Source organism: Phaseolus vulgaris, chromosome 3, assembly GCF_051622355.1.
Source record: "Phaseolus vulgaris cultivar YP4 chromosome 3, ASM5162235v1, whole genome shotgun sequence".
In the NCBI taxonomy this organism is placed as follows: Eukaryota; Viridiplantae; Streptophyta; class Magnoliopsida; order Fabales; family Fabaceae; genus Phaseolus; species Phaseolus vulgaris.
In genome coordinates this window covers 45,832,268-45,860,208 of record NC_143500.1, presented here as the reverse complement: position 1 = coordinate 45,860,208, position 27,941 = coordinate 45,832,268, and the positions used below count along the sequence as shown (strand labels likewise).

At 34.5% G+C, this 27,941-nt stretch overlaps 4 protein-coding genes across 8 annotated transcripts; 2 read left to right on the top strand and 2 right to left on the bottom strand.

Moving 5' to 3' along the window:
* Positions 1-337: 337 nt before the first annotated feature.
* On the bottom strand, positions 338-7,443 carry LOC137808031 (protein TPX2). 4 transcript variants are annotated; one of them, XM_090299620.1, is made up of 18 exons: positions 7,098-7,433; positions 6,741-6,896; positions 5,825-5,911; positions 5,056-5,197; positions 4,648-4,753; positions 3,933-3,983; positions 3,480-3,577; positions 3,318-3,393; positions 3,162-3,224; positions 2,922-3,005; positions 2,722-2,777; positions 2,555-2,633; positions 1,529-1,591; positions 1,377-1,439; positions 1,119-1,196; positions 951-995; positions 703-779; positions 338-575 (listed from the first exon to the last, which is right to left on the bottom strand). In XM_090299620.1, exons 1-18 carry the CDS (start codon positions 7,285-7,287, stop codon positions 557-559), a joined length of 1,533 nt encoding a protein of 510 aa, XP_090155746.1. In that variant the 5' UTR covers positions 7,288-7,433; the 3' UTR covers positions 338-556. The 4 variants fall into 4 exon arrangements, with proteins under 4 accessions (XP_090155746.1, XP_068465027.2, XP_090155744.1 ...); XM_068608926.2 differs by lacking the exon at positions 951-995 and having other exon boundaries at positions 7,098-7,443; XM_090299618.1 differs by lacking the exon at positions 951-995 and having other exon boundaries at positions 3,841-3,983; positions 7,098-7,409.
* Positions 7,444-10,789: 3,346 nt separating this feature from the next.
* Positions 10,790-12,822, top strand: LOC137808030 (chalcone--flavanone isomerase 1B-2). Its single transcript, XM_068608924.2, has 4 exons — positions 10,790-11,162; positions 11,459-11,617; positions 12,188-12,411; positions 12,516-12,822. The coding sequence occupies exons 1-4, from the start codon at positions 11,054-11,056 to the stop codon at positions 12,696-12,698; spliced, it is 675 nt and encodes a 224-aa protein (XP_068465025.2). The 5' UTR covers positions 10,790-11,053; the 3' UTR covers positions 12,699-12,822.
* A 539-nt stretch (positions 12,823-13,361) lies between these two features.
* On the bottom strand, positions 13,362-17,411 carry LOC137808029 (uncharacterized). 2 transcript variants are annotated; one of them, XR_016519213.1, is made up of 4 exons: positions 16,424-17,358; positions 15,973-16,209; positions 15,667-15,900; positions 13,362-13,900 (listed from the first exon to the last, which is right to left on the bottom strand). XR_016519213.1 is itself a non-coding variant. In XM_068608923.2 (4 exons), exons 1-4 carry the CDS (start codon positions 16,691-16,693, stop codon positions 13,723-13,725), a joined length of 903 nt encoding a protein of 300 aa, XP_068465024.1. In that variant the 5' UTR covers positions 16,694-17,411; the 3' UTR covers positions 13,362-13,722. The 2 variants fall into 2 exon arrangements, 1 of the variants encoding a protein (XP_068465024.1); XM_068608923.2 differs by having other exon boundaries at positions 15,667-15,884; positions 16,424-17,411.
* A 3,138-nt stretch (positions 17,412-20,549) lies between these two features.
* Positions 20,550-24,101, top strand: LOC150028870 (uncharacterized). The gene has a single exon (XM_090300161.1). The coding sequence runs from the start codon at positions 20,550-20,552 to the stop codon at positions 24,099-24,101; it is 3,552 nt and encodes a 1,183-aa protein (XP_090156287.1).
* Positions 24,102-27,941: the final 3,840 nt, after the last annotated feature.

Genomic DNA, 27,941 nt, shown 5'->3' with positions numbered 1-27,941 from the left:
AACTCAATAAAGCTTCTTCCCACATCTTACATATATGTCTTGGGTCCCCTCTGGTCCCAAACTTTTCGAAATATAAAAGGCACCGTTCAAAAAGTTAATTCAAATTGAATGAGAATTGACCAAGAAATGTGTAAAGTGTAGGAGTTAAAACTGCAGAGGATCCATTTCCAAACTGAGATAGGTGTCAGTCCAAGATTTTGATGCTATGAATCTTAATAAAACAGTCGATGAGGCATGGCCAGTTACATATACCATTCCAGAAAGTAGGATAAATGAATTACGTATAAATTAATGCTATGAACAGCGAAATTAACATAAGCATAAGAGAATGCAACACTTTGCCTTTAATGATATATTTTTGAATTATGATCAAGGGAAGTTATAGAAGATACAAGCTGTGCACCTAGAAAAAAAATGTAAGATTCTGTGTACAGAAAAAACATATACACCTATCATCCGCGGTCAGATTCAACTATGTACAGTCAATCTCATGTCAGAAAAAATTCTAGTTTGATGCCCATAACTAAGTAGGTTGCACGTTTTCATTTGCTTATAGTCATCGAATTCCCAAGCTCCTGGAATATTTCAGTTCGAGTGTTGAATATATATACATAAACACACACATACATATGCGTTAAATTTATGTTGTGTTCTGATTTAACAATCGTATTAAACATGAAGAGTGGTGTCAACTGCGCATACCTCCTTCCACCCATCAGATTGATGCAACCGCCATTCCCTCGAGAAGTTTGATTTGCCCCAAACATAAAAGTCTTCTCCTGCAACACGTGTCTGAGCTCAGCTAAATGATGAAATTTGTCATTAATGATGAATCACTAAAAGATAGAAATATGACATTCAAATATTTAAAAAATAAAAAGTTATATGAAAAGAAAATGCTAACAGAAGTCGTGTTCTTCAGACACTGTTATTTCTAAATATACTATTACCTCTTGGTCTGGACGAAAAGAATTTAATATATTTTCTTTTGAGTCCTTGCACCAATAAACAAATAACTCAATATAATGCCAACAGGAAAAGTAATCCAACATCATTTACATGCAATTCGAAATTGTAGGTTAAATTATATATAATAAAAAGTAATGTAGAGGGTAAACCTTTCTACAAATCCCGGAATGCTGAGGCAGTTTGAAATGAGATCCATTATTTGGCTGGCACTCAGATGTCAGAGACAGCTAACATTTCAAGAAAGTTGTAAGATTGAAATCGTTAAAAAATATCTATGGTTAGCAACAATATCAACTGAAATTTCAAGCGGCAAAGTTACATGCTGTAAGGCTCGAGAATTAACTCAAGAAAAGTACATCAAGCAAAAAGGTAGCCCGAAATATAAATTAAAAACTAAAAAAAATCACCTTGCTAAAGAGTTCAATTGGCGGATCTTGCTGAACCTCCTTTTCAGACTGTAAATCAAATTCCTGTATGAATTGAAGCAAGGTGCAGTTCTTAAAATTTTCTACTAAAAAAATATCATGGGAAGAAAAAATCAATAAACACTATGCCATACCATTGGGACTGTTGTTTCCTGTCTGCAGTTACGGAAAACACCATCTCCTTTACTTTGAAGTATCTGTAGTCAGACAATGGAAGAATGAAGAAAGATGAAATTAAATACAAAATTACAGACAACAGGGGAACAAAAGAATCTGAATTTCAGACTTCTGTGGGTATCTTTCAGAAGTCAGATTACTCTCATACATAATAAAGAAAAGAAAATAAGATGAACTAAATAGAGTTATCTATTCACTAGTTTTACTTAAATGCCTTTAGGATTGTTTACAAAATTTTCTACTGGAAAGTTCTCCTGATACTATCTGAAATAATGTCATGTAAATCCTGGACTCTTTTTAAAAAAAGAATCGCCTTTCTTCCAAAGACTTGCTTAAATTAGAGTTTGAAAGAAAATTTGACGTAAAAATATAGAAGAATGACAATGGAAATGGAAAAGATACTATTGAATCTAGCAAAATTATATAAGGTGTTTTTCACTTACAACTTTATCTTAACTAAGATGGGCTAAAGTATAGTGCTCCATTTATTATTAAATTCCGTGTTTAATTATGTTTATATAGCTTAGCAAATACTGAGGTCCAGATGCAAAGTTTGAGAAAGAAGTCAGTACTAGAACTAAGTGCATCTATAAGCCAAGTATATCATAGTTAAGGTAATTCAGGAATAACTTCTTTTTATAAATATTTAAGTTAGATCTGGCTTGAATATGAATATTGTTTTATATAATAAACAGCTTGATGGTGAAGATATGTCTATGATTTAATGTTGCACTAAACTACTATGAAGGAGATAAATCCTATTGTTTCATGCAATAAAAACACTACAGCCTGTGCAAGTTTCGTTGTATTTTCATCATTGAAGCATAAAGATTGTATAAACTATTTCAAATGGAAAAATTTTAAAATCATATCTCATCATGCCACCAGAAAATATAATTATGGTTCACATTTTATTCTTTGCTAACAAGTTACTAACTTACTATCATGTACCTTATCCAATTTTATTATTGACGTCTCATTACCTTCTTATTAACTGGCCGAGCTTTAAAAATGTGTGTAAACCCCAATCCATCATACGTTGGTGCACCTCCTGCGGTAGGTCTACAGAAGAGTATTTTGTAGTTAGTGCAATTGTTCTATGAACAGTCAAAGTTTGAAAGTACATTATCAGTATCACCAAATTTATTACCTTCTTAAATCCTTGATTCTATTTTCTAAAGAAACAGTAGTATGTTTGTCCCAAACCTGCAACCAGATAACTTTGGTTTCAGATAGGCTAATCATATCTATCGTGCAACAGGAAAATAAAACAAGGAAACGCATATCAACAATAAAAAAAATACATAACAATTGTTAATATTTAAAATTGTAGAAAATGATTAAATTAACCTTATCAGAGTCATAGCAGTGAAGCGTAGATGGCGTAACAGATGTGTGTTGGATTGCCCTCTCCGAAGTCTTCAAGTGAAATTCCTGAAAAGTAAATACAGAAAAACCTGAACTTAAAGATAAATACGTAGAAACAAAATCGTTTTCCTGATTATTTGTTCAGTTCTTTTCCTTTCATAATAATAGTATGATCATAAGTACGGATAAATAGAGAAACTAAATATCAGAACTCGAGCTTACTTGAAATTCAGGCAACCGTGGAGTGCTCCTTTTGGGAGGTGGCAATGAAGGAGCCTCAAGAATCTAGATTGTGAACATAATTTAGAGAAGATGACGAGAACAATGCACCAAACTAATCAAACAAACAAAAAAAATTATACTTCAACAAGAACTAACTTTTCTATTTAATGGGCGAGCTTTGAATCTGGGAGCAGCAACTGTTACTTGGTCTGCCTCAACAACATTTTTAGGTCTGCAAACCACAATTATTTCTTAATGTCTATGGTCTTAAAAGAAGAAAATTCATCAAAATTTCAGTGAACATCACACATCACAAACCTTATCCTATGTGCTCTCTGTGCTGTTCTAAGGTCAGGCTCCCTTGGAATAGTAAGCCTCAGCTTTGAACATGCAGAGTTTGGTTCAACCATGACATCCTACAAGAACATACAAATGCATAGAGTATATCACATTAACCTCTTTCCTGCCCCCTCATGAAACAAGATCATATTCCCATAAGATTTAAAAAATCCGTACTCTTCCCATTTGCAGTTTAGGTACTTAATAGAGGATACCTTTAGCCATTAACGAATTCCCACTCAAGAACAGCATTGTATCAAGAAAATAAAATGAATTTTATTACTTCTTTTTTGGAAAAATCAAATAAGGAATAACGTACTAAGGACAAAAATATGAGTACCGTGCAATTCATATGAAGAGGATACTTGACAATTTTTGAATAATCTACATTTACCAAGGGAAGATTCAACAATTCTGCATTAGGATTCATACCCTCATTCGAGTCTTGTGGAAAAAATTGGTTTGAGGCTTCACATCTGAAACCTGTCACAGAGACAACACAGTAAGCATTTCATGTGCCCTGTATAAAATAAAGTGATGTCAACATTACTTAACCAGCATTTGAGTTCCTGCTCCACGTTTCAAGTACTTCACTCTGCCACCCAAACATTGAAGACTAAGTATGTTTGGGAGTGGCATTTGGAGGTAACCGAAAGAGCGAGTGCATTTTTTATTTTTAAATTAAGAAACTTGTGTAATATACAAAATAAACAAAAGATTATGACATTAAGTTTATGTTAATCTATATTTTTGTTTCTTCATTTTTAAAAATTATCAAAATAGAGAATATTTATTAGAAATGAGAAATTTGTTCTCCCGTTCCCTTCTCCAAAACCTAACTCAAACACACCCTAAAATTGTAATTCTACTAATGCATTTGACCGGTACCCCCATGACAAATATCAACCAAGCACTTAAGTTCCATAGAGCAATTTTGATACATCCAAAAGTAATAATGTTAGGAAAAATTTCTGAAGATGCATCATTTTCCACTCGCTATAAATTGAGTAAAATTTCACAGCATTACATAGCCAGCTTTATGAACAATTTCAGGTATATATCTATTTACAATCAAAGAGACAAATATGAAGGCAGTTTCTTTAAGTATTGTAAAATTAGAAAAGAAAAAATAGGGCAACTTGCAGACCTTACACAAGAGACCACCCTCTAGTTTTTGCCTCTTGGCAGCTTGACCTTCTAGCCCAGAAGAGATAGATAAATTTTGTTCATTCTGAGTTAGCAGCTTTTGATATCTGATAATGGAAGAATTGAAGATATAAGGTTATCTGTTTTTTTTTGCAGAAAAAAAAAATCAAAGATATACAGTAATAATACTCCCACAACCATACTTATTAAAAAATATGACTTCATTGAGAATAAAATGCTCGCTCGATTTAGTGATTACACCGCTTCAAGCAAAATGTTGTAGTATAGTTCAATGAAATGGTACATTTCAAAACAAATGGCAATTCATATTCCCATTCTACTCCTCACCCCCAAGGAAAAAACCATGTCACTTTAAATATGAAAATTGGAAATTTATTCTAATATTCACCTTGAACCAACATTTTTAGCAGGAAGATTTTGCTTGGCCAATTGACTAGTGGTAGGTTTCATTAATGTTGAACTCTTTGAACCGGCAGACTTAGCTTTAGAATTCAAACTGTTGCTTATTGTCTTACTGCCAAAGGTAAGTCCTAGAAAAAGACAAATGCAATTTTCAGGCAGAATAAGATAACAAGTTGAAGCAGATTAAAGAGGGAAAAGGCAGATAGAGAGAAAATGAGAAAGAATTGCAAAGGCAATGTTATAAATATCAGAAGCTGAGTAAAAAAATAATGCCACGTGTTAAAGATATAATACCACTCGAGTACTTCCATCTAGCAGCTTAAACTTTTGGGAGAGTAGTTATTGATATAGTATAAGCCTAAATGACCGTGGTATGGTATTTGAATCCTGCTCCATCATTTTTCATAACTAAATAAGGTAAGGTGAGATCACACATTGTCTCCACCTTAATCTTCTGGGAGAGTTAATCCTTAGCAAAATTGAAACCACGGTCATACCAGGAATAACCATAGCACAAGAGACAATTGCAAAATAAATAAGGATTATACGTCAAACAATATCATTAGCACCTGGGCCTGTATATTTAATTTCTAGTAAGAAACTGATTACTCCAAAACTGCATTCGTGAAACTAATCAATTGATGCTAATTTTATTCACATAATAATAAGGATTATAAGATGCTAAGCCCCTGAGCAGATTTACGTTCCTTCCTCGTATTAACATCTGGATGATGGTATTGCTATCAGATTGTTACCTGTAGGTACTTGTAGTGGCCTCGTACTGTCATTTTGTAGAACTCCAACCAACAATTGAGAGATATTTCCACCAAGTGCTTTTGGACCTAACAATTACAGAAGAAGGCATCACCAACAAGTCTAGATAATGTATTGAGCGCAGAAAGCTTGGATATATGACAACTGTATCTTGGTTTAAGCCCATTACGTAAGAGTTTCCAACTTACCACTTCAAGAGGAATAAACATATGTACTGCTTACAGGTCACTGTTGCAATTATATGAGAAGGACCTCACAAGAGTGTGATAATTTAAAAATTACGCCTAAGGCTTGTACAAAACAAGACTGGTAAAGTTTTGCTATCTGCTAAGTAGCAGGTGGTGAAAATGTGTTCACATTCAACAACCATAAAATTTTACATTGGTTCAACTTCAACTAGCAGCTAGAACACACAACATCTAAATGCACAGCTCAGACAAAAAGGTCCACATGATTACCAACCGAGAGACAGTACCGTAGAGGGCGAGGGAAAAAAGCTCCCCAATTTCCATTATTTTTTATTCATTCACATTAACAAAAACAATACATAAACTTGCTCGGTTCAGTTTATTTAAGAGAAACCATAAATATTTTTGTTAGTTTGCGGAGAGAGCTTCAGGAATATAAATTATTATTACCCAATGTTGAAGCCATAGTAACATAGATATCAGTATAACAGCTAATTACTGCTCAATCGGATCACCTAAGGTGTAAATAATAAAAAAAAAATGAAGAATTCATCAGGCAAAAGGAAGCACTGGGAAGACAAGTAGAATATACAAATATAAGAAAGCAAGTTGATTGCAACGTAGTTTTGAACTAATTTCAGTGAGAATGAGAGTTGCATAAAGTTAGAGAAAAACTCAATAGAACAAGTAAACGGCATTGAAGGCATACCATTATCTTCAAAAGCCCTGTCCGAAACTCCCGTCCCTAACGGAACACTGGATTTTTCATCATCAAGATTACTGGTGCAGTCCAGATATTCCGATTTTGGCGAATCGCTAGCATCCAAGAACAAATCCTCTCTCACAACCAGCCTTCTCACAAACGCTGAAGCAAAGAAACAACCACACAGATTGCGTAATTTCAGCAACAACAGTAGAAGAGAGTGTGCAGACCGAAAAGAACTAAAATAAAAGGAGAAAATAAAGATAGCGAGCAATTTGGCAGAATGTGGCAAACGACAAATGAGGAAACGAAATGCTTCATGTAAATGTTTGAAAAGCATGTTAGAAAGAGAAGGAGACTAACGCGAAGGAGGGTAACTAGCGGCATTTTGAAACCAAAGTTGAGCTTGGTGAGCTTCCTCTAGAGTCTCCGGTCGAGTGAAATCGAAGAACCGAGCAGCGTCGAACTCGTAATCGAGATCGATTTCATGAGCAACGAAGACGTGCTCTATTTCTGCGTCTTCGTCTTCGTCCATCACCACCGTCATCGACATCACCTCTCTCTCTCACACTGACACTGCCTATTTCTCTACGGTGTCGTTTAGTAGGTGAACTGAGTGCAATGAATCCAACAACAAAGAATCCGTTTCTTTTGCGCTTATAGAGAGATAGCTTCTCAGTGACAGTGAGAGGGAAGTGGGTTTTGTTTTGAGGGGTTTGGGTTTAAACTGTAATTAAGTAAATTACAATTTATTCTTATTTTTAATTATTTATATCTTAATAGGGAAATATTTTAGTGCGTGGTGAAGAAGAGGAAAGTAGTACTACCATACCATTCTATAATTTTAATTTTAATTAATTATATTTTTAAAAGGAAATATTTTAGTGCGTGGTGAAGAGGAATGTACTACTACCATTCTTTACTTGGAAGGTGGCAGCAGGAGACAAAGCACAGAGTCCCTTGCAGCTTTTTCGTTTATTTAATTAATTTTTCAATTTTGTTTAAAATACTCTTTTATAAGATTTTCTTATCAATCAAAATATTAATTTAATATTAATTTTACTTATATAAAATCTTTAAAATTGAATAAAACTGCTTATATATTTTTATTTTTAATTAATTTATATTTATAAAATAATATTTTTATTTACAATAAATGACAATTATATATATTCTCTTATATGGGAAATTTGTGACTGCAACACACGAACCCTGTTAGGAGTGAATAGGCATAAAATTTGAATATAACTATAATTTTTAAAGAATTTAGAATTTAGAGTTCAGTGTAGGATTTATAAAGAAAACGAAATTGGTGGAGTTATGTAATATTTTATTTATTTGAAACGAATAAAACTAGAGAATATGGGGAATTTCATTGTTTTGTCCATGGTTTGTTTCTTCTAGGGTGACATTATGTTTTCATGTAGAATTAGTTTAATTTTAAAGATTTGGGATACGGTGATACTGTTCAGAGATTCTGTAATTTCGGCGCCTGCTCATTTTTGTCTTTCTTTTTCTATGTCAATTTGTATTAACACTATTTTTTCTAAAACAATTACAATATTTTTTTTCTATTTATGCTTATATATATTTACATGTTAAATACTTAATTTCATTTAGTTTTAAAATAGAGATGTATCTCTCTTTTATTTTTTTAATAAAATGATATTCATATCTTTTATAACATTTAAATATAAATTCATTTCATTTATACTTTTATAATAATATTCGTCTCTTTTCATATTGACATTAATAATTTTATTTAATTTAAAATATCATATTCTTTAAAATTTACATAAAAACTATAAAATTAAAATTTCAGAATATATAAAATAAAAAAGTTATTAAAAAATTGAATAAGTGTTACATTATTAAACATAAAGAAAATATATGTATATTTAAAGTATTGAGTATAAATGTCATTCTATTAAATAAATAAATGATTGAGTATCTATTTAAAAGCTACCAGTATACGTTAATTTATATTTTAATTCATTTTATATTTTTATTGAGTTTTAAAAATCTTTAAAAAAATTGTAATATAATAAGAATAATCGTAATAATGTTATAAAATTTTGTATTTTTTTCTATTTTTCATTCAACTTTCCTACAAACAAATCAATACAGTAATAATAAATTTTGTTTCAAATTTTATTATAAACCAAAATTTATAGATCTTTAAATTATTTGTAGTGTATTCGTTCTCTCGAAACAATTAAAATTTAATTTCATCATATTTAATTAATTATTATTTTGAAAAAAATGAAAGTAGTGTATTAGTGCATGTGGATCTTTCTCTTGTCTTGTCGCAGTAGTGAACAGCTGGGTCCCACAACTTTTACATTGGGAAATACCAAGTCGAAAAAACAAGTCTTGCATGTACTAAATATAGAACATGAACAAATATATAAATGGGGAATACTCTTCCTTACAAAAGGATTTTAAGGTAGAATTATGAAAAAAAATTCCTCTTGTGTTATCACATACTAAATTTTATTTATTTTTTAATGCTTGAATAATATGCTTTTAGGTCTATAGATTTTGAAGTGGTTATTTTTTTGAGTTAAAATTTTCTCAAGAATAAATAATTTGACGTAAGGGAGAGAGAAGCTATTTGTGTTTAAATAGAATTTTAGGATAATTGATTTGAATAAATTAATCTGATAGTTGTATTATGCAGATTTAATTAAAATGAATTTGAATGATCGGAGTGTATGAAATTGATTAAAGAAAATGCTTGAGAAAATAATAATTGCATTCATCATTTAAAATTGTTTAGAAGTTATATGGTTGGATTGTTCTTGAAATGATCTTTAAATTTTTTATTATTAATTAAATTTCTTTCTTTCTCTTTCTTTTCTTCTTGTATCTTTTATGAATTTGATTATATAATATTTTTTTTATAAATATAAAATGAATATAAGTTTGTATATTCAATTAAAGTGTGAAATTTCTAAATAATATTAAATGGTGTGAATGATGGAATGTGTATGAAATTACCATATGTGTAATTGATTTGAGAAATCTTAAATATTGTATGAGTGGTGGATATGCATCACAATCTATGTTGTAATAGAGATCCCCTAACTTCATTGATGGTCCAAGTCACATAATATCAGGTGATGAGAAGTTGATGGAGGAGTTAATGCACACTGTGATATATGAGATGCACGACTTTGGCTGTATTGAACTTATCCTGATCATTTTTCTTGGATTCGTTGGTAATCTAAGTCGTTGGCTGTATTGGTTCTATTCTTTGTTGTCGATAGAAAAAGAAGGTTTTGGCATATGTTAACCTCTGATAGGACTTACTTAATACAAGTCTTTCGAAAGACATTTCTTGGATATCTGGGGTGTATGAATTCATGTGTGATCCATATGATTGTTGATGAGGATTTTGGTATGAAATAGGGTTGTGGTGATTGATATTGATTATTATATGAGTATGGTTGATGAATATATATTACATAAATGCTCTAATTATATTACCAAATATTTTGATTTATATACATAATATTCAAATTTTATGAAATATGCCACATTAAAACCTGGAGAAGCCAGAGTCAAAGATCCAAACCCATGAAGACTTATAAATACATGACCATTCACAGAGAGTACTCTCAACTAAAATCTTAGCACTATTTTTACTACATACACAAAATTTTATGTTGTTACTGACTTGAGAATCAAAACATTTTCTACCTATGTAACTCCCTTTTTTCAGGAAGGCTGACTAGAGTTTGAAGGAAAACTATCCGGAGCTCACCCAGATTCTGACGGACCTCGAATCGGCGAGAACATGCATAATCATCTCTTTTAAAGTGGAATCTTCTCCCTTGGGGAGGGAGAGAATGAATGATATTTTTTATCTCTTGATGAAATGTAACAAGATGATGATAATTACTGTCTTTGCTTTTGTGTTGTTGCATCTGCAGTGCATAAATTAAGAATAGATTCACTACCAATTATTGGTACCCCACATAGCTGCTTATGAACTTCATTAATTCTCATAAGTTGTATAAAATTCAGTAGCCAGTGCAGTAGTTGTTTAAAATATCATAATTTCTTTGAAAAGTCTGAAGTATGAGTTGTCTGGTTTGACGGGGATCAGTGATTATGTGATTTCATCGACCAACCCAGAATTATATTAATTTAGAAGTTGGTAATCCATCATTTCTGCCATCTATTTTTTTTTTAAATATTCATTTAGAAAAGAGCATTGGTGTATTTAAGAATGTAATGAGAGTTGAAATAAGTGAAGGCCATCTCAGTTATTCAACAAGTTAAAACACATACAACATCCTCCATTTGTTGCTCTTATGATGGCCACACCACCATCCATCACTAGTGTCACAGTGGAGTTCCTTCAATTCCCTGCAGTTGTCACACCTCCTTCTTCTACCAAATCCTATTTCCTTGGTGGAGCAGGTTGATTCTATTATACCTTCATCATTTAGTACTGGTTTAAGTTTGGCCATTTTATTCTTAAAACACTCTCAATAAGTTAAAACAGAGACATGTTCTTATAGACATGTTCTTAATGATAGTCTCAACTTTTACATGATTTGAGATAACAAAAAGTTTTGCTTGAAACTTGCTAGAGTTAAGACTGTTGTTGCTTGAAGATACAAAATTGAGCATGTTAAAAAGTAATTAAGACTAGAAAAAAGAATTCATTTATCTTGTTTTTCTTTGATTTACTTGATCAATTTGATTTTGCATAGGGGTGAGAGGGTTGAATATTGAAGGAGAGTTTGTGAAGTTCACTGGAATTGGGGTTTATTTGGAAGAGAAGGCTGTGGCATGGCTCTGTGCCAAATGGAAGGGCAAGAATGCAGCTGAATTGCTGGAGTCTCTTGAGTTCTACAGAGATATCATCAAAGGTACCTTATATCAGTCAAATTAAATGACATACTTTCCACACCTTAAAAATCTATTACTTCTAGTAATTATAAATTAATAATAGCTTTTTTACTCTAATCTCCTAAACTTTTTGAAAGAGTTGTCAATATTTTTTTTGGCTGTGATTTTTTGAGCTTATAATATGTTAACTTCTTTTACTGTAAAAATTGTTGGTTCAAAGTTAAATAATTTTCTTACACATGCGTTGAAGATAACTTGTGCTCAGGATTTTGTCTTGTATAACTATTTTTTAAGAAAATAGTATCATTTCTTCAATTAAACAATTAGTTTTGTTTGATATATTCAACCATGTGCATATCGACTTCATTATCGTATTTTATGTAAGATAGTGGATAGTCATTAAGTAAGAATTTTTTTTCTCTTAACAAGTTATAACTTTTCTTAGTTGTTAATTTTTATAATATGAACAAGAAAAATTGAATCTCATGTCCAACCACTATATTCTTGAATACGATTAAATTGTTGTCACTTTATTTGTAAAACTGTTTGATGAATGGCATATGAAATTATAAATGATTGTGTTTAATCAGGTCCCTTTGAAAAATTCATTCGAGGGTCAAAGTTAAGAACATTGGATGGACCTGAATATGTAAGGAAAGTATCTGAGAACTGTGTGATCTTTATGAAATCCGTTGGAAGTTATGGTGAAGCAGAAGAAAAAGCTATTGAAGAATTCAGATATGCATTCAAGGATCAAAATTTTCCACCAGGCTCAACTGTTTTCTATAGACAATCACCCACTGGAACATTGGGGGTGAGTATGATCACCAACTGCTTGTGAAATTGAATAGTATAATGAACCTGTGCACATATATAGTTTACTCTTCTCAATGACACATTTTCCCCCTCAAATTGCAGCTTAGTTTCTCAAAAGATGACACAATTCCAGAAAATGAGTATGTAGTGATAGAGAACAAGGCACTTTCAGAGGCAGTGTTGGAGACTATGATTGGCGAGATTCCTGTTTCTCCTGCTTTGAAAGAGAGTTTGGCTACAAGATTTTACGAGTTTCTGAAAGAGGACAATTCCAACACTGAGTGAAAAATGAGAAATGCTTCATACATACAATGTTGTCCCCCTAAGCCATTGGTGCACTTTCCAAGTTATTCGTAATCTAAATAATGTATTCCTAATCTGAATAATGTAAACCAAACATTCCTAATCCTTTTTATCTGCGTCATTTACCAAGCAAAAGAGATTTGAATGTAATAAAAATAAAAATAAGATAATAAGATTTTACCATGAGTACTTGCCGTTTTAAATAGATGAAACCTTTAGCACGAACTCATAAAAAACACAAAAATGACCTAACATGAGTCTCAGACTTACTAGATCTTAAACTTAAAAAACTAATCCTAGAGACAAATACCTTACGACAAATACCTCACATGGAAGTTATGCATATCTAGGTACAGAAAGACGTAAAACTAATTCAAAGAAGAAAGAAGAAAAAGTGAACTTACTAAGAACAAAAATATGATGAAACAACTTTACTCTATTCATTAGAGAATTAAATTTCTATTAAATAAATTAAACTAGATCAGACTTTTAATTAAAATTTTAAAGGATCAAAATAGATTAATAAATATGTTCATCCACTGATCGATCGGTTTGCCACCCTAATTTTACCTAGTAAATGAAATGTGAAACTTGGAAAGATAAACCAATGCAACCAAAACAAAGTAAAGAAATAAAAAGTCCATGTGAAGTCCAGGAACATTGAGGCATAGGATTTACACAAACGAATCTTGCCGAATTCAAATCAATGATGATAAATCGGGAATTTCATTCATATACAGCATGATAAATGAGGTAGAACTAAGAAACAAAATTTCTGTAAACCGTATAAGGAACAAGGAATTGAAATGCTGCACTAAAATAGGTGTTGGTCATGTCAGTCTGTTTCTTCAATATCCTTGGTCAACCCTTCCCCCACTGGCTATAATACATTTGACGGTCGACTCTTCCAATGGATAATGTCTCCTTATAGTAGGACCTGATTCATATATAGTAGGAACTGCTTCATATAAGGAAACAAACAAACCAGACTAAAACTTGTGGAATACTATTGCAACAATGTCTCCTCCCTCTGCAACTCATCAAGCCGTCTTCTAGCAAAAGCTGTGATGAAGATGGTCGTCGCTACCGTTATGCAGAAGCCGGCAACATTGAGAATAATTTGGGGGGCAGATAGAGAATGTTTTTCATGCGAAGCATCAGCCAATGTACGAATCAAGATTCCACTGCAGAAAAATAGGCAACTAAACAATGAGTTTGAGAGGATCCAGATACTTTGAATTGAAGTTTCGATTTTCATAACCAACCAACTTATTTTGAAATGGGTCAATTTGAAACAATGGATTACAGATGTAACATAAAATACGCGTCAGATGCAAAGTTGAAAAAAGCACACTAACTAATGATCAAAGTCATTACCATTATCAGATAAAATGCATTTGCAAGAAAAAGATTCAAAAGCAGGGCATCGAAAGGCAATTTTTCAAGAAAAAAAAACGAGGAACTAAAGAGAAAAAAAGAAAAGGTCCAACGGTCTAACATTGAATTAACAGCAACAGTGTTATTGCTGACCAAGTAAAGATACATTCTCAAAGCAAAATATAACGTAATGGTGCAAGCCCTTTTATCCATAAGAACACAAGTTTATTTACGGTTAGTAAAAGTTAGGAAGGGCGGTCAGAGCAATCTAAAAGCCTCAACCAAAGGCTTACAGTTACATATAACTTGCAGATGAAAAACCACAGGTAAATATCAAACCATAATTCCTAGACCTTTTCTCAATTTTGTTCAATCCTATCCTGACAACCCTCATTGACAGAGCTTAGGTATTTTGAGAATCAAACAATCTATGTTGCACTAACATTTGTTTTCCTTACCATACTACAATATGATGAGTTGGTGACATAAAATAATCCCATTGACATTCAATAACAACTCTGCATGCTGAATTGATTGTATGGCAGTTATGGTTGCCCTTTTTTTATCAAGTGCGACACAGAAACTATGATAGTATAGGTGACAAAACAGCAATGGTATTAGAAAAGGTAGAACAGCCAAATATAATTAACAGCCTTGAGTTTTGATTGGTGGAACCGGTTGGTAGTTGGAGCTTCCCTAGGTATGCACGATGCAATCAGGCCTTTTTGTGTAAATTAGTTCCATATATACGTGACCATGATCATTTAGCAGACACAAGCCCAGTATATTGATGTATTTAAGAAGCCACACTCATAGGTCATGCATGGAAACAGATCAATATCTTCTACATAAAGCATAGAATGGTCGGTGATATAAAGCTGGTGTGATTAATAGCATTCCTAATTAAGATCTAACAAGGGAATCAAGTTAACGAAACACTAACTACTTGGTCAAATTCAAGGAATATCAAAATGTGAGGACACAATATGAAGATGCTCATTTATTAAAAAATGCACTAGTGTCAAACTTTGATGACCATAAAAGAATCCCCAAGTTTGGTTGGAAGAATGCATAGAGAAGCTTTACCGCAAAATACAACCAGAAATTTAAAAAGCACAAGCAAAAACAATTATCCATCTCACAAAAAAAGGAAAATCGGAAGGTTTATCTCACTCTCATCAATATATTGAAGATTCATCGGTTCACCAAATAAGTTTTAGAACTATTCCATAATGAATGAATAATCATGAAAGAAACATATTGCAACAAGGGGAAATAGAAAACAAGGTAATGCAAGATGAAGGTTTGGCAGGACTCTAAATTGTATCAGTTATTGAAAATTCAAACCATATCAGAGCGAGGCAATTTTTAACAGATGAACTATGTGTTTTGCACAAACAAACAACCATATTATTCTAAACATAATCAAGCAAGAGTCAGAGTTATTCAAAAGTGAGCAAAAAGTGGTCAGGAAATAATTAACCTAAGCATGCATATAACCAAGCAAAAAAACACATAAACTTTCTTACTATAACTTAAAAAAGTGAATGAGGGAGACAGAGAGAAACCCTACGTGTAGATTGCAACAAATATTTCTGGCACCATTCCTACCAAGGATCCAACAATATAAGGCCCATACTTAACATTTGTTGCCACAGCACAATAGTTGAAGATTAAGTAAGGGAATGGGGAAATTCTGATTAAGGCAACAGCTCGGAACTGATGAAACCAGTTCCCTCCACCAGCAGACCTTAGAATAGAAGCCTTGTTTGGATACTTCTCCAACCACCCCTGCATACACAAAACACTGAATCCATATCATAAAGGTGAGGCAAAAACCTGCACACAAACCAACTCTGATTCAAGACAAAGCATGTACTTCAATTTTATGGTGGAAGGTTTTGCCAATGATAAAAGGGAGTGATACACCAATAGCTGCTGCAGATATAATTAGCAAGAACCCAAAGCCATAACCAAATGTCATTCCAGCCACCCACATAGAAGGTGTAGATGGCAAGAGCAGGGTTGGGAATACTGCTACGGAGGCAAACACCAAAACAGTTAATATTGGAGTGCTGAAAGTCTCTGTCTCCCAATTTAATATCGGAATAACCCCCTGCCAAAAATAAAAAATTAAATCATCCATTATAAGTCAAACATTTTAATCTATGTTTCATGTTAGAGACAACAAAAAGAATGCAAAACACAATTATTCTACACTATGCAGCATAAAGAGTGCAATCCAGCTATATCATCATCAAAATCAAAACTTTACAAGGGAAAAACAATCCTCAAATCCATAACAGCGAGTGGGGGAAGAAAGAACAAACCTTGTCCATGCAAAAAGGTCCAATCCAGACAAGCACAACGACAGCCAAAAACCCCAGGCATAAAAACAACACCACCAATTTCAACCAATACCACACGGTGGCTCTTATCGTCTTCACAGAAGGCTCCACCGCCGCACCCAGCGGAGAACCGTCATCGGGACAGGGCCTCAATTTCACATAGTACCCATTACCATCATCGGGTTGGATTGTGATGGCAACGTCCGGCACCACCTCCCCTCTCCCACCACCGTCATTATCGTAATACGTCATCGGAAAATGCAAAAAAAAAAAATACTAATTTATTGGGCAAAAAAAAAAGGATTTCTTGCTTTTGGTTTATGAATGATTGATCACGGTCGATGACAGCGTTGTAGAGCCCAATACGATCAGAACCCACAACGAGGGAATCGATTAGGGCACAAGGAAGACGATGATGGCGAGAGGAGGATCACGAGAAACTCGTCAATTGAGGGAATGGGGGTTTAATTTGGAGAATGATAACGTGAAATTGGCAGCAGGAAGCAGGCAGCAGCACCCTTTTTCGGTTTTGGTTTTCTTCCCAGGTGATCTAAAAGCTGATAATACACAGCAACATAAATCACTTGCTCGAAACGGAGCCGTTTCTCCCTTGAAAGCCACGCGGATTTGGAGTGACGGGTGTTGCAACTTGCAACGGCATGGATTACTTTCAAAAGAGGAGGCGTGGCGTTTGGTTTGGTTGGTCCTGCCTTCGCCGCTACTGCTACGTGGACCTCATTCATTGGCCCTTATTATAATTACAATTAATTTATAATTTATTTTTCCTTTTTTAATTAGTAAATTAAAATAAAGCTGCTCTGCTAATAAGTCACGCTTAAGTATCTCTGGGTTGAGTTATGTTCTTTGTTGTTTTTTTGTTCTTGTTTTTTATTTTCTGAAGATAAGGAATGTAACGTAGCTTCTTCAGCATAGTGCGATTTTTTGTTTGTGCGAGGAGAGAGAAAGATACAGTGTCATTAGGAACCGACATCTCGGCATTGTTTGGACGTGTAACCAATGGAAATTTGACACGTGGTCGTGTGGTAGCACCGACCGGAAGCGTGGCTGGCACCAGCAACTACCTCGCAGCTTCTTGGGCGGTAGGAATCAAGCACAGTATATATTAGCTTTTCCTTTCAACTATTCATTCATCCAATCATTATATTTATAATCCAAAGAATTATTTAGGTTCTTAACTAATCACATTGAAGAGACTTTGCTATAGAGAACGATATTAATTTGACTACATATACAAAATCTAAGCAATCGAATGTCAAACAAACTATTAAATTGCTGATTTTCCATCACAGAATCCTCTTGTTAGCAAATAAAATTGTTGAATTTGTGTATATTCTTCTTTTTTGGGCACAAGATACATCGAATTTGTTACTTGTTGAATGAAATTCCAAAATGAGCCAATGGTCTGCCTACCTATTATGAATAAAACATATACTTTGAAATTTTGTTCTATTAAAAATTAGTACCTTCTGTTTTTAAGAGTTTTTAAGAAAAAAAAAAGTGATTGGCTAGCACTTTTTCTTGATTTTTTTTTTCAAAACATAGACTTAAAAATTGGGTCAAACATATTCTAAGTGTAATAATAAGAATAATAATTGGTTCATCAACTTTTAATAAAAAAAGTTTCTCCTTTTTTATTGTAATTTAGTGATATTGGTAAAATATATTAAATATTTGTCTTATTAAGAGATTAAACACATAGTTACTCAAACAAAAACAACCTTTCAATTAATCTAACCAATTATCATGGAGAGTTTCTTTGTGGTGGAGGTGACAACTCTAAAAAAATTATTATATATTTAGCTGAATTTAATCATATATGTATAGTATTAAAATCGTAAATAAGAAGGAAACAATCCGTAATAGGGTAATAACAATTATTCTATTTTCAATGGTTAAAAATTTCTTCGCACGTTTTAAAAACTTTCAAAGGCAAATCAATTTTGTATATAAAGATTGTATGAGTGGCGAGATACATTATAAGGTATTAAAAAAATTATAATTACATTAATAAATTATTCAATTGCTAGGATTCAATTAATATTTTTAATAATTGATCATAAATTTAATTCTAAATGATGAATATGTGTTAATCTTTAAGTATATAATACAAAAAGCAATTTTAAACTAAAGTTGGATTTTTCTTGTTTTCTTGATACAAGTTAACCTATTTGTAAATGGGTTGTTGAAAATGCTTCATTTAGCTTCTGAAACTTAAGTTGAGTGATGTTCGACAGCTGCAATGCATGTTATTAAGAAACTACTAATGAATCTCACTAACACTTTGTGATAAAAAAAAACTAGACCTTCAAATGTAAGAGTAACTAGTCATTTTTTGACTTTACACTCCAAGGGTATGAGAATGCTTGGTACTAGGTAAGAAAGAATCACTTACAATAAAAGCAACACAATTGTTAAGGCTCTACCTATAACAAGTAACATCAGTAAGTTTAAAATAAAACACTTATTAATTAGTTGGAACGAATGGACAAGACACAAAGGTTATATAAATATTAGATGCTTTAAAAGAAAAATAAATAAAATGAAAGTCAACATACCGTTGTATACTCTATATTCAAATTGATATGATTAGTTGATTAAGAGAAGTAGTATCAAACAAAGGTGGTTGATTATCGTGATATAATTGAAATTAATTAAATCCTTATTTCCATAAAAAAAAAGTGTCTTCTTTTAAAAGAGAAAAAAAAAAGTGTCTTAGACAAGAGAGAATAATTTGAGTTAGGTAAGTGTTAATAATTGAGAGCTTAACAATGACCAAACACTATTGTGACAGATTGTAACCTTCAATTAATGAACAAAAACTATAAGTTGATATTACATTATATGATTTTTAAGAAAGTAGCTATAATGTATTAAACTTGGTACCTTGTCTGAAAAAAATTATTGATTAAGCAAAGTATTGTCTAAGATAGGGTTGGGACCTTAGAAGTGCTGAATCTGAACAGTATCAGTTGGTTGAAGGCTTGAAGGAATGAAATTCCCCTTTGGTGAAGCTTGTTTTGTTTTGTTGTTTCCAATAACAATAAGGGACAAATACCATTACTCTACGTCACATCTTACACTGCCGCTTCCGCAACGCAACGCAAAGGCCTATCCATTTTATACACAACCTTATCAGCTAACGTATACTTCTTAGTATTGGATGCAAAATTAATCAATGTTTGACAAACTAATTATTGCATGATATTGAAACTAAAAGATTAAATATTACGGAGTTAAATTTCTTAATGTATACTAATGCTTGTTCAGAGGGACTTAACCGGAATAAGATAAAAAAAATTCAATAAATATCAAATGGTACATAATTTTTTATAATTTTTCTTTAAAATTATATGTTGAGATCATACAACAACCATATATAATCACATTTATACTATATAAATTAAGTAATCTGTACTGGTAGGCTAAAACCGAGAGGTTTAGGCCGAGAACAACATTGAGTAAACAAGGGAAAAAGGTTGAAACCGAGAGCTTTAAACCGAAACCTGAAAAGATAATAAAAATCATAATAAAACCCAATTTAAATAAGGAACTTGCACAAGGGGGTGTAAAAGTAATAAAAAGGTGTGAGAAGAAAGTCCAAAAGTACTGTTGAAGGTCCATCAACGAAACCCTATAAATAGGAGGTCAGCACAAGAAAAAGGTAAGAGTGATTTTATCTGAAAAACCATTACATTGTTTCTGACTTTGGCATCGGAGCGACTTGCAGGTACATCCCCCCACCTGTGATGAATACCAACCGAGAGGAGTAGCCGAGTGGTGCAGCCGAGAAGAACAGCCGAGATGAATAGCCGAGAGAAGCAGCCGAGAGGAACAACCGCGAGCCTAGCCCAGTTGAGAGTCCAGCCCAAGAAGTAATCCAGCCTAATAGAAACCCGAGAGTATAGCCCGAAATCAGAAGATCTGTAAAAGGCCATCTTGTTTTAGTTTGAGTGTTCTTGGTCCCTTTTTGTAAGAACATTTTGGCGCCCACCGTGGGGCCGAGAACTAGTTAGAAGGAAAGGTAGGAGACAAGATGGATCAGAGAGAAGGACAAGACGGAGAGTAAGTAGATAACGTCAGTATGCCAATGACAATGTTGGTGCAGCTGCAAAAAGAGTTCGAGACGTTAAAAAAGAGTAATGAAGAAGAGCTGAGTATGTTAAGAGCCGAAAATGCACGCATGAGGAGGAAATTACAAGAGGAGACAGTTTTGAATGCATCATTTGAAACTGTTCAGCCAAGAGCACAAGTCAATGAGAGGGTTTATCATAATGAAAGTTCCCAAACGAAAAGAAGATTCCTTGGAGATTCTGAAGTTTTTGCAGGAGCATCTTCAAGAAAACATCCCTTCTGTGATGTTATAGTTGATACTCCATTGCCTGACAATTGGAGAAGTTTAACTATTGACAAGTATGACGGAAGCACAGACCCTAATGAACATGTTGCGGTATACACCACGCAGATCAGTCTATATACGTGGAACGATGCTATTATGTGCAGAGTGTTCCCTACAACCTTAAAAGGGACAACGTTAAGTTGGTTCACACGCCTTCCGCCTTTGAGCATAGATTGTTTTGATACATTGGTGGAAAAGTTTGGAGCTCAGTTCGCAACTAGTCGCCCCCATTGTTTAACTTCGATTGCTTTGGTGAATATAAGGCAAGAAAAGGGAGAGTCGTTAAGAATGTTCATGGAACGCTTTGGGAAGGTTGCCCTGGGAATTCGAAACCTCAGCCCAGAGGTTACCATGCATCATATGATAACAGCATTAAAGCCGGGACCGTTTGCTGATAGTCTCTGCAAGAAACCTGCGACTAGTTTAGATGAGCTAAGACAACGAGCGTCAAAGTTCATGCAAATGGAAGAACTGAGAGAGTTCCGGAACCAGGCAAGGATGGATGGAGGTGAAAAAAAGGTGATAGAAAAAGAAAGTGGACCTATGGCTAGAAGAGCCAGGGAAGAATTCAGAAGCCGAAAGTTCCAGCAATACACACCCTTAAATACAAACAGAACAAGAGTCTTACAAGAAGCCATGGCGGCAGAGATAATACCACCAACTAGAAAAGTGCGAACACCGGAAAGGGCCGACCACACCAAACATTGTGAATATCATAAAAATCATGGCCACCATACAGAGGAGTGTGTCGGGTTGAAAGATAGAATAGAAGAATTGATTCAGGCTGGGCAGTTGAAGCGTTTTGTTCAAGGAGGAAATGTTAGACTGAGGACCAGTTCGGAGAGAAGATTGAAAGGAATTGAAACAGGGGGAAGAAGGGCAGACAAATTTGAAAGAGAAAAAAGAATAGAAAAAAGAGATGATAGAAGAGGTGGAAGATCAGAAGGAAGAAATGACAGGGTTTATCAAAACACACAATCAGTAAGGAGAAGTAGGGAACGAAGCTTGGGGAGACCTGTCAGGGGGTTTATAAACACTATTTTAGGTGGTTTCTCTGGAAAAGAATCATCATCAGCAAGGAAACAACATTGGAGAAGTATAAGGACCATTAACCACATTTTTAAAAGAAGAACTTTGCCACCAATGCTTTTTACAGATGAAGATTTCCAAGAAATTGATCCCGATCACGACGATCCTATGGTGATAACAGTTGAAATAGCCGAATATGCCGTCATGAAAACCTTGGTTGATCAAGGCAGCTCAGTTGATATTCTGTTTTGGGATACTTTCAAAAGATTGCATCTGAAAGAAGAAGACATTGTACCTTTCCGAGAACAAATCATTGGTTTTTCAGGGGAGAGAGTCAGCACGAAAGGGTATGTGGATTTGATGACTACGTTCGGAAGAGGAAGTAAGACTAAAAAGATTAAAATCAGATATTTGGTGGTGGATGCTTCTACGTCGTATAATGTGTTGTTAGGACGTTCTTCTTTGAATAAGTTGGGAGCAATAGTTTCAACGCCACATCTAGCAATGAAATTTCCAACAGAAAAGGGGGAGATAGCAACAGTTTATGTTAATCAAAGAGATGCTCGAGAATGTTATGCAGCCGGTCTAAAGATGAATTTAAAAACACACAAAGATACCGAAAGAATGGTGGCAATGGCGGATTTGGACCCGAGATTAAATGATGAAAGGTTGGAACCGAAAGAAGAGACTACAGCTGTGGTATTAGGCCGGGATGAGAAGCAATGCACTTATATAAGTGGAAGTTTGCCCGAAGAATTGTTAAACAAACTTGTCACATTGTTACGCAACAACAAAGACTTATTCGCTTGGGCACCGTCTGATATACCTGGAATTGATCCAAAGGTAATTTGTCATAAGTTGTCGGTATGCCGAGAAGCAAGACCGATATCTCAGAAACGAAGAAAGTTGGGTGAAGAGAGAAGAAAGGCAGCAATGGAAGAAACTGAGAAGTTAATGCAAGCCGGTTTCATTAAGGAAGCTCAATATACGACATGGTTGTCCAATGTGGTGCTCGTCAAAAAACCAAATGGAAAGTGGAGAATGTGTACAGATTATACAGACTTAAATAAGGCTTGTCCGAAAGATACATATCCATTGCCCAACATTGACCGATTGGTAGATGGGGCGTCTGGACAAGAAATGATGAGTTTTCTTGATGCTTATTCAGGGTATAACCAAATACAGATGTATGAGCCAGATGTGCCCAAAACAGCTTTTACCACAGATACGGCAAATTATTGTTACAAAGTCATGCCTTTCGGCTTAAAGAATGCCGGAGCAACGTATCAGAGATTGATGGATAAGGTGTTCAAAGATCAAATTGGAAGAAACATGGAAGTATATGTGGACGATATGGTTGTGAAGTCAGAGAAAGTGGAGAAACATTTGGGAGATCTTGAGGAGGTGTTTTCACGCATAAGAGAGTACAATATACGTCTCAACCCAGAAAAATGTGTATTCGGCGTCAAAGGTGGAAAATTTCTAGGTTTTATGTTGACCAACAGAGGGATTGAGGCTAATCCTGATAAATGTGAAGCAATTATGAAGATGGGGAACCCGAAAAACCTGAAAGAGGTGCAGAGGTTAGTGGGAAAGCTAAATTCATTGTCAAGGTTTTTACCGATCTTAGCCGAAAAAACTAAACCGATAATAAGCCTGTTAAAAAAATCTGAAACCTTTGAGTGGAATGAAAAATGTGAGCAAGCCTTCTCTCAAATCAAAAGCATGGTTGCTGAACCACCAATCCTAATCAAACCTGAGTTGACCCAACCCATCATAGTTTACTTAGCAACTTCCAATGAAGCCATAGGAGCAGCGTTAATCCAAGAGAATCCAGACCAGAAACCAATATACTTCGTAAGTAGATCCCTCCAAAATGCTGAAACCAGATATCCCAAAGTAGAAAAAGTCGCCTTAACCCTGGTGTACGCCGCAAGACGTCTTCGGCCATACTTTCAGAATCATCAGATAATTGTGAGGACAGATTATCCAATATCAAAAATCTTGAGAAAACCAGAACTTGCAGGTAGGATGGTGACATGGTCAATGGAGCTTTCCGAATATGGAATCAAGTATGAACCGAGAGGACCAATCAAATCAAGCCCTTGCAGATTTCATCATCCAGATGCCGACAACAGCATAGCAGGAGCAGTGGATATTGTATGTAGATGGCGCATCAAGCAAAAAAGGAAGCGGAGCAAGGATAGTACTTGAAGGACCAGACAACTTCCAAATAGAGATGACATTGAGATTCGAGTTCAGAACATCCAACAACCAGGCCGAATACGAAGCTCTTATTGCAGGACTGCTACTGGCGAGAGACATGGGAGTTGAAAACGTCATTTGCAAAAGTGATTCTCAGCTCTCAGTGGGACAGGTACGAGGAGATTATCAGGTAAAAGATCCATTATTGATGCAATATTATCATAAGGTATTAAATGTCATGCAATGTTTCAAACAAGCTGAAATAAAATATATTCCGAGAGAGCTAAACATGAAAGCAGATTCATTATCCAAATTGGCAAGTCAACAACGGCAACTCCAACACAATTCGGTTATACAACAAACCCTCAGTCACCCGACAGTCGGTTTCGAAGAATGTTGCAACGTCACCACAACAACAGATGAATGGATAGAAACATATTTGGAAGCCATAAAGAATCAAGAGCAAGGTGTTCAATTGGATACAAAAATGACCAAAAAAATAGCTAGTTTTGTGTTAATTGGAGATGAACTCTACAAACGTGGATATTCGATACCTTTGTTGAAATGTCTCTCAAAAGAGCAAGCTCAGTATGTAGTGAAAGAACTTCATGAAGGAATATGTGGCTTACATTGTGGAGCCCGAACAATGGCAACAAAAGTTTGCAGAGCTGGATATTATTGGCCAACACTCCGAGAAGATTGTGAAATTTATGTTAAAACATGCAAGAAGTGTCAAGAATTTGGAAGTTTGAACCATATACCAGCACAGGCGTTACAAGGAATTACTTCTCCATGGCCCTTTGCAAAATGGGGAATTGATATACTCGGTCCATTTCCACTTGGCCGAGGACAAACTAAATTCATGATAGTCGCTGTAGATTACTTTACGAAATGGATAGAAGCAGAAGCACTGACTAAGATAACAGCTCAGCAAGTTCAAACATTTGTATGGAAAAATATAATATGTCGATTTGGAATCCCACACACCATAATAACTGATAATGGCCGACAATTCATTGACAAAAAACTTATGGAATTTTATGCAGATTTGGGAATCAAGTCAACAAGCACTTCAGTTGAACATCCGCAGACGAATGGACAAGCGGAGGCTGCAAACAAAGTTATTTTGGGACAATTGAAGAAGAGGTTAGGAAATGCCAAAGGTTTGTGGGCAGAGAAGTTACCAGAGATCTTATGGGCATATAGATGTACACCACAAACTTCAACTGGTGAAACACCATTCAACCTCACATATGGGACGGATGCAATGTTACCTGTAGAAGTGAATGAACCAACGTTACGAAGGCAGATAGAAGACTGGAATATTAACAATGAATGCTTGAGAACCGACCTTGATCTCATTGAAGAACTCAGAGAACGAGCAAAGATAAAAGAGGCAGCAGTAAAAAGAAGAGCAATGAAAAGGTTCAATGCGAAAGTAAAATTCAGAGATTTTAAGGAGGGGGACTTAGTATGGAGAATGCGAACTGATGCACGAAAAGATCCGCGACATGGAAAATTGGCCTCTAATTGGGAAGGTCCATTCAGGATACTCGAAAATTTGCAAAATGGAGCATACAGATTAGAAACTCTAGAAGAAAAAATAGTACCGAGAACATGGAATACAAGTCATTTAAAGTTTTATTTTAGTTGAAATTTGAAGATGTACAAAGAAGGCTGTATATATATATCTATCCATCAATGAAGAAGCATTATCCATTAACAATGTGTCGTTCATTTACATAACTTTCGGTCTTGGATGATTTCACTCTAAGTGAAAACCCACCCGAAAAGAAACGTATTCATAAAGCTTTCGGTCTTGGATGATTTCACTCTAAGTGAAAACCCACCCGAAAAGAAACGTATTCATAACTTTCGGTCTTGGATGATTTCACTAAGTGAAAACCCACCCGAAAAGAAACGTATTCATAAATCTTTCGGCCTTGGACGATTTCACTAAGTGAAAACCCACCCGAAAAGAAACGTATTCATAAAAGCTTTCGGTCTTGGATGATTTCACTCTAAGTGAAAACCTACCCGAAAAGAAACGTATTCATAACTTTCGGTCTTGGATGATCTCACTAAGTGAAAACCCACCCGAAAAGAAACGTATTCATAAATCTTTCGGCCTTGGACGATTTCACTAAGTGAAAACCCACCCGAAAAGAAACGTATTCATAAATCTTTCGGTCTTGGATGATTTCACTCTAAGTGAAAACCCACCCGAAAAGAAACATTCATAAAGCTTTCGGTCTTGGATGATTTCACTCTAAGTGAAAACCCACCCGAAAAGAAACATATTCATAAAGCTTTCGGTCCTGGATGATTTCACTAAGTGAAAACCCACCCGAAAAGAAACGTATTCATAAATCTTTCGGTCTTGGATGATTTCACTAAGTGAAAACCCACCCGAAAAGAAACATTCATAAATCTTTCGGTCTTGGATGATTTCACTCTAAGTGAAAACCCACCCGAAAAGAAACGTATTCATAAAACTTTCGGCTTTAGATGATTTCACTCTAAGAGAAAATCCATCCGAAAATTCGCATATTCATAAAAACTTGTGATCTCGAACGCTTCCATTTCCAATAAAAAATTCACTCGCATACCATACTTTTGTTGATAATAAATTGGATAAAACCACTAATAAATTATGAATCAATACCCATTATAATATTTTACATCAATTTGATTTCATGCGTTCATAGATTACAAAATCCACAAAGAATCCGTTATTTCGAAACCACTTTCGGATAAAAACCGACAGGTACTCGCCGTATGAACAACATCATCGCATTAAGAATAGTACAATTAACTCGGTGGATGACAATTATGTAGAATACGACCAATAATGCAAAACAATATAACAGTTGACAATCTAACACTTTATATGTATTAAGGCTTTCAAAAAGACAGTACATTTAACAAAACGAATCCCCCCACATGGATTAGCATATCAAAAAGCATCCATACATGGATTTGTAGTTCAAAATAAATATACTTTCGGCAAGCACACCTACGCCTTTCTAGCTCTCAATATTGACATCTTCAGCATCTGTGTCTGGGATTTCGCTAGCCGGCACCAATTCACCCTTGTAAAAATCCTTTTTAACATCAAAGTTGCCTTCATCAAGTGGAATCCTATAAAAATATTTGGCTTGTTGAAGCGCTTTCTCAAAACCAAGTTGATGTTGTTCAAATATAAAGCTTTCGGCTTCAAAAACGTTGGTCCTCAGCTGACTTATCTCTTCATCCATGAGTTTGATGGCATTTTTGTCGGCTTCGTTCGTAGACAATAACGCTAACACCTTCTCATTCAGCAGTTGATTCTCTTTACGGAGTTGAGCGTTTTCTTCACTTGACCTCGAGCTTTCATTCTTCAATTCAACAATTTCTTTTTTAAACTCTTCCTTTGCAACTTCTTGTTCACCTTTTTGTTTCTTCATTTCTTCTAGTTGCTCGAACAAAGAGCTCGTTTTCTCCTTGTATTCAGCAAGGTCAGTCCTCAATTTCTCAAATTCAGATAAAGACACACAGTTTCCATTTTTCTCCTTCATCATTTTTCCAATCAACAAACTTCTACTCGACAATTCAATAATCGAATCAGCCAATGAAGCAGCATTCATATTTTTCAACATATTGTAAGACGATTCATTAAAAGAAGTTTGGACAAACTTCGCATACTTAGTTGATGCACAAAAAATGGTTTCAGAAAGTGGTTCCGATGACACATTCTCAACACGACGATGACGCCGAGAAGAAGAGTGTGATCTCTTGCTGCTTCTATCTCGTTTCTTTGATTTTTTCGAAGGCCCAGCAACATCAACATGATGCGCAACTTCAACCATT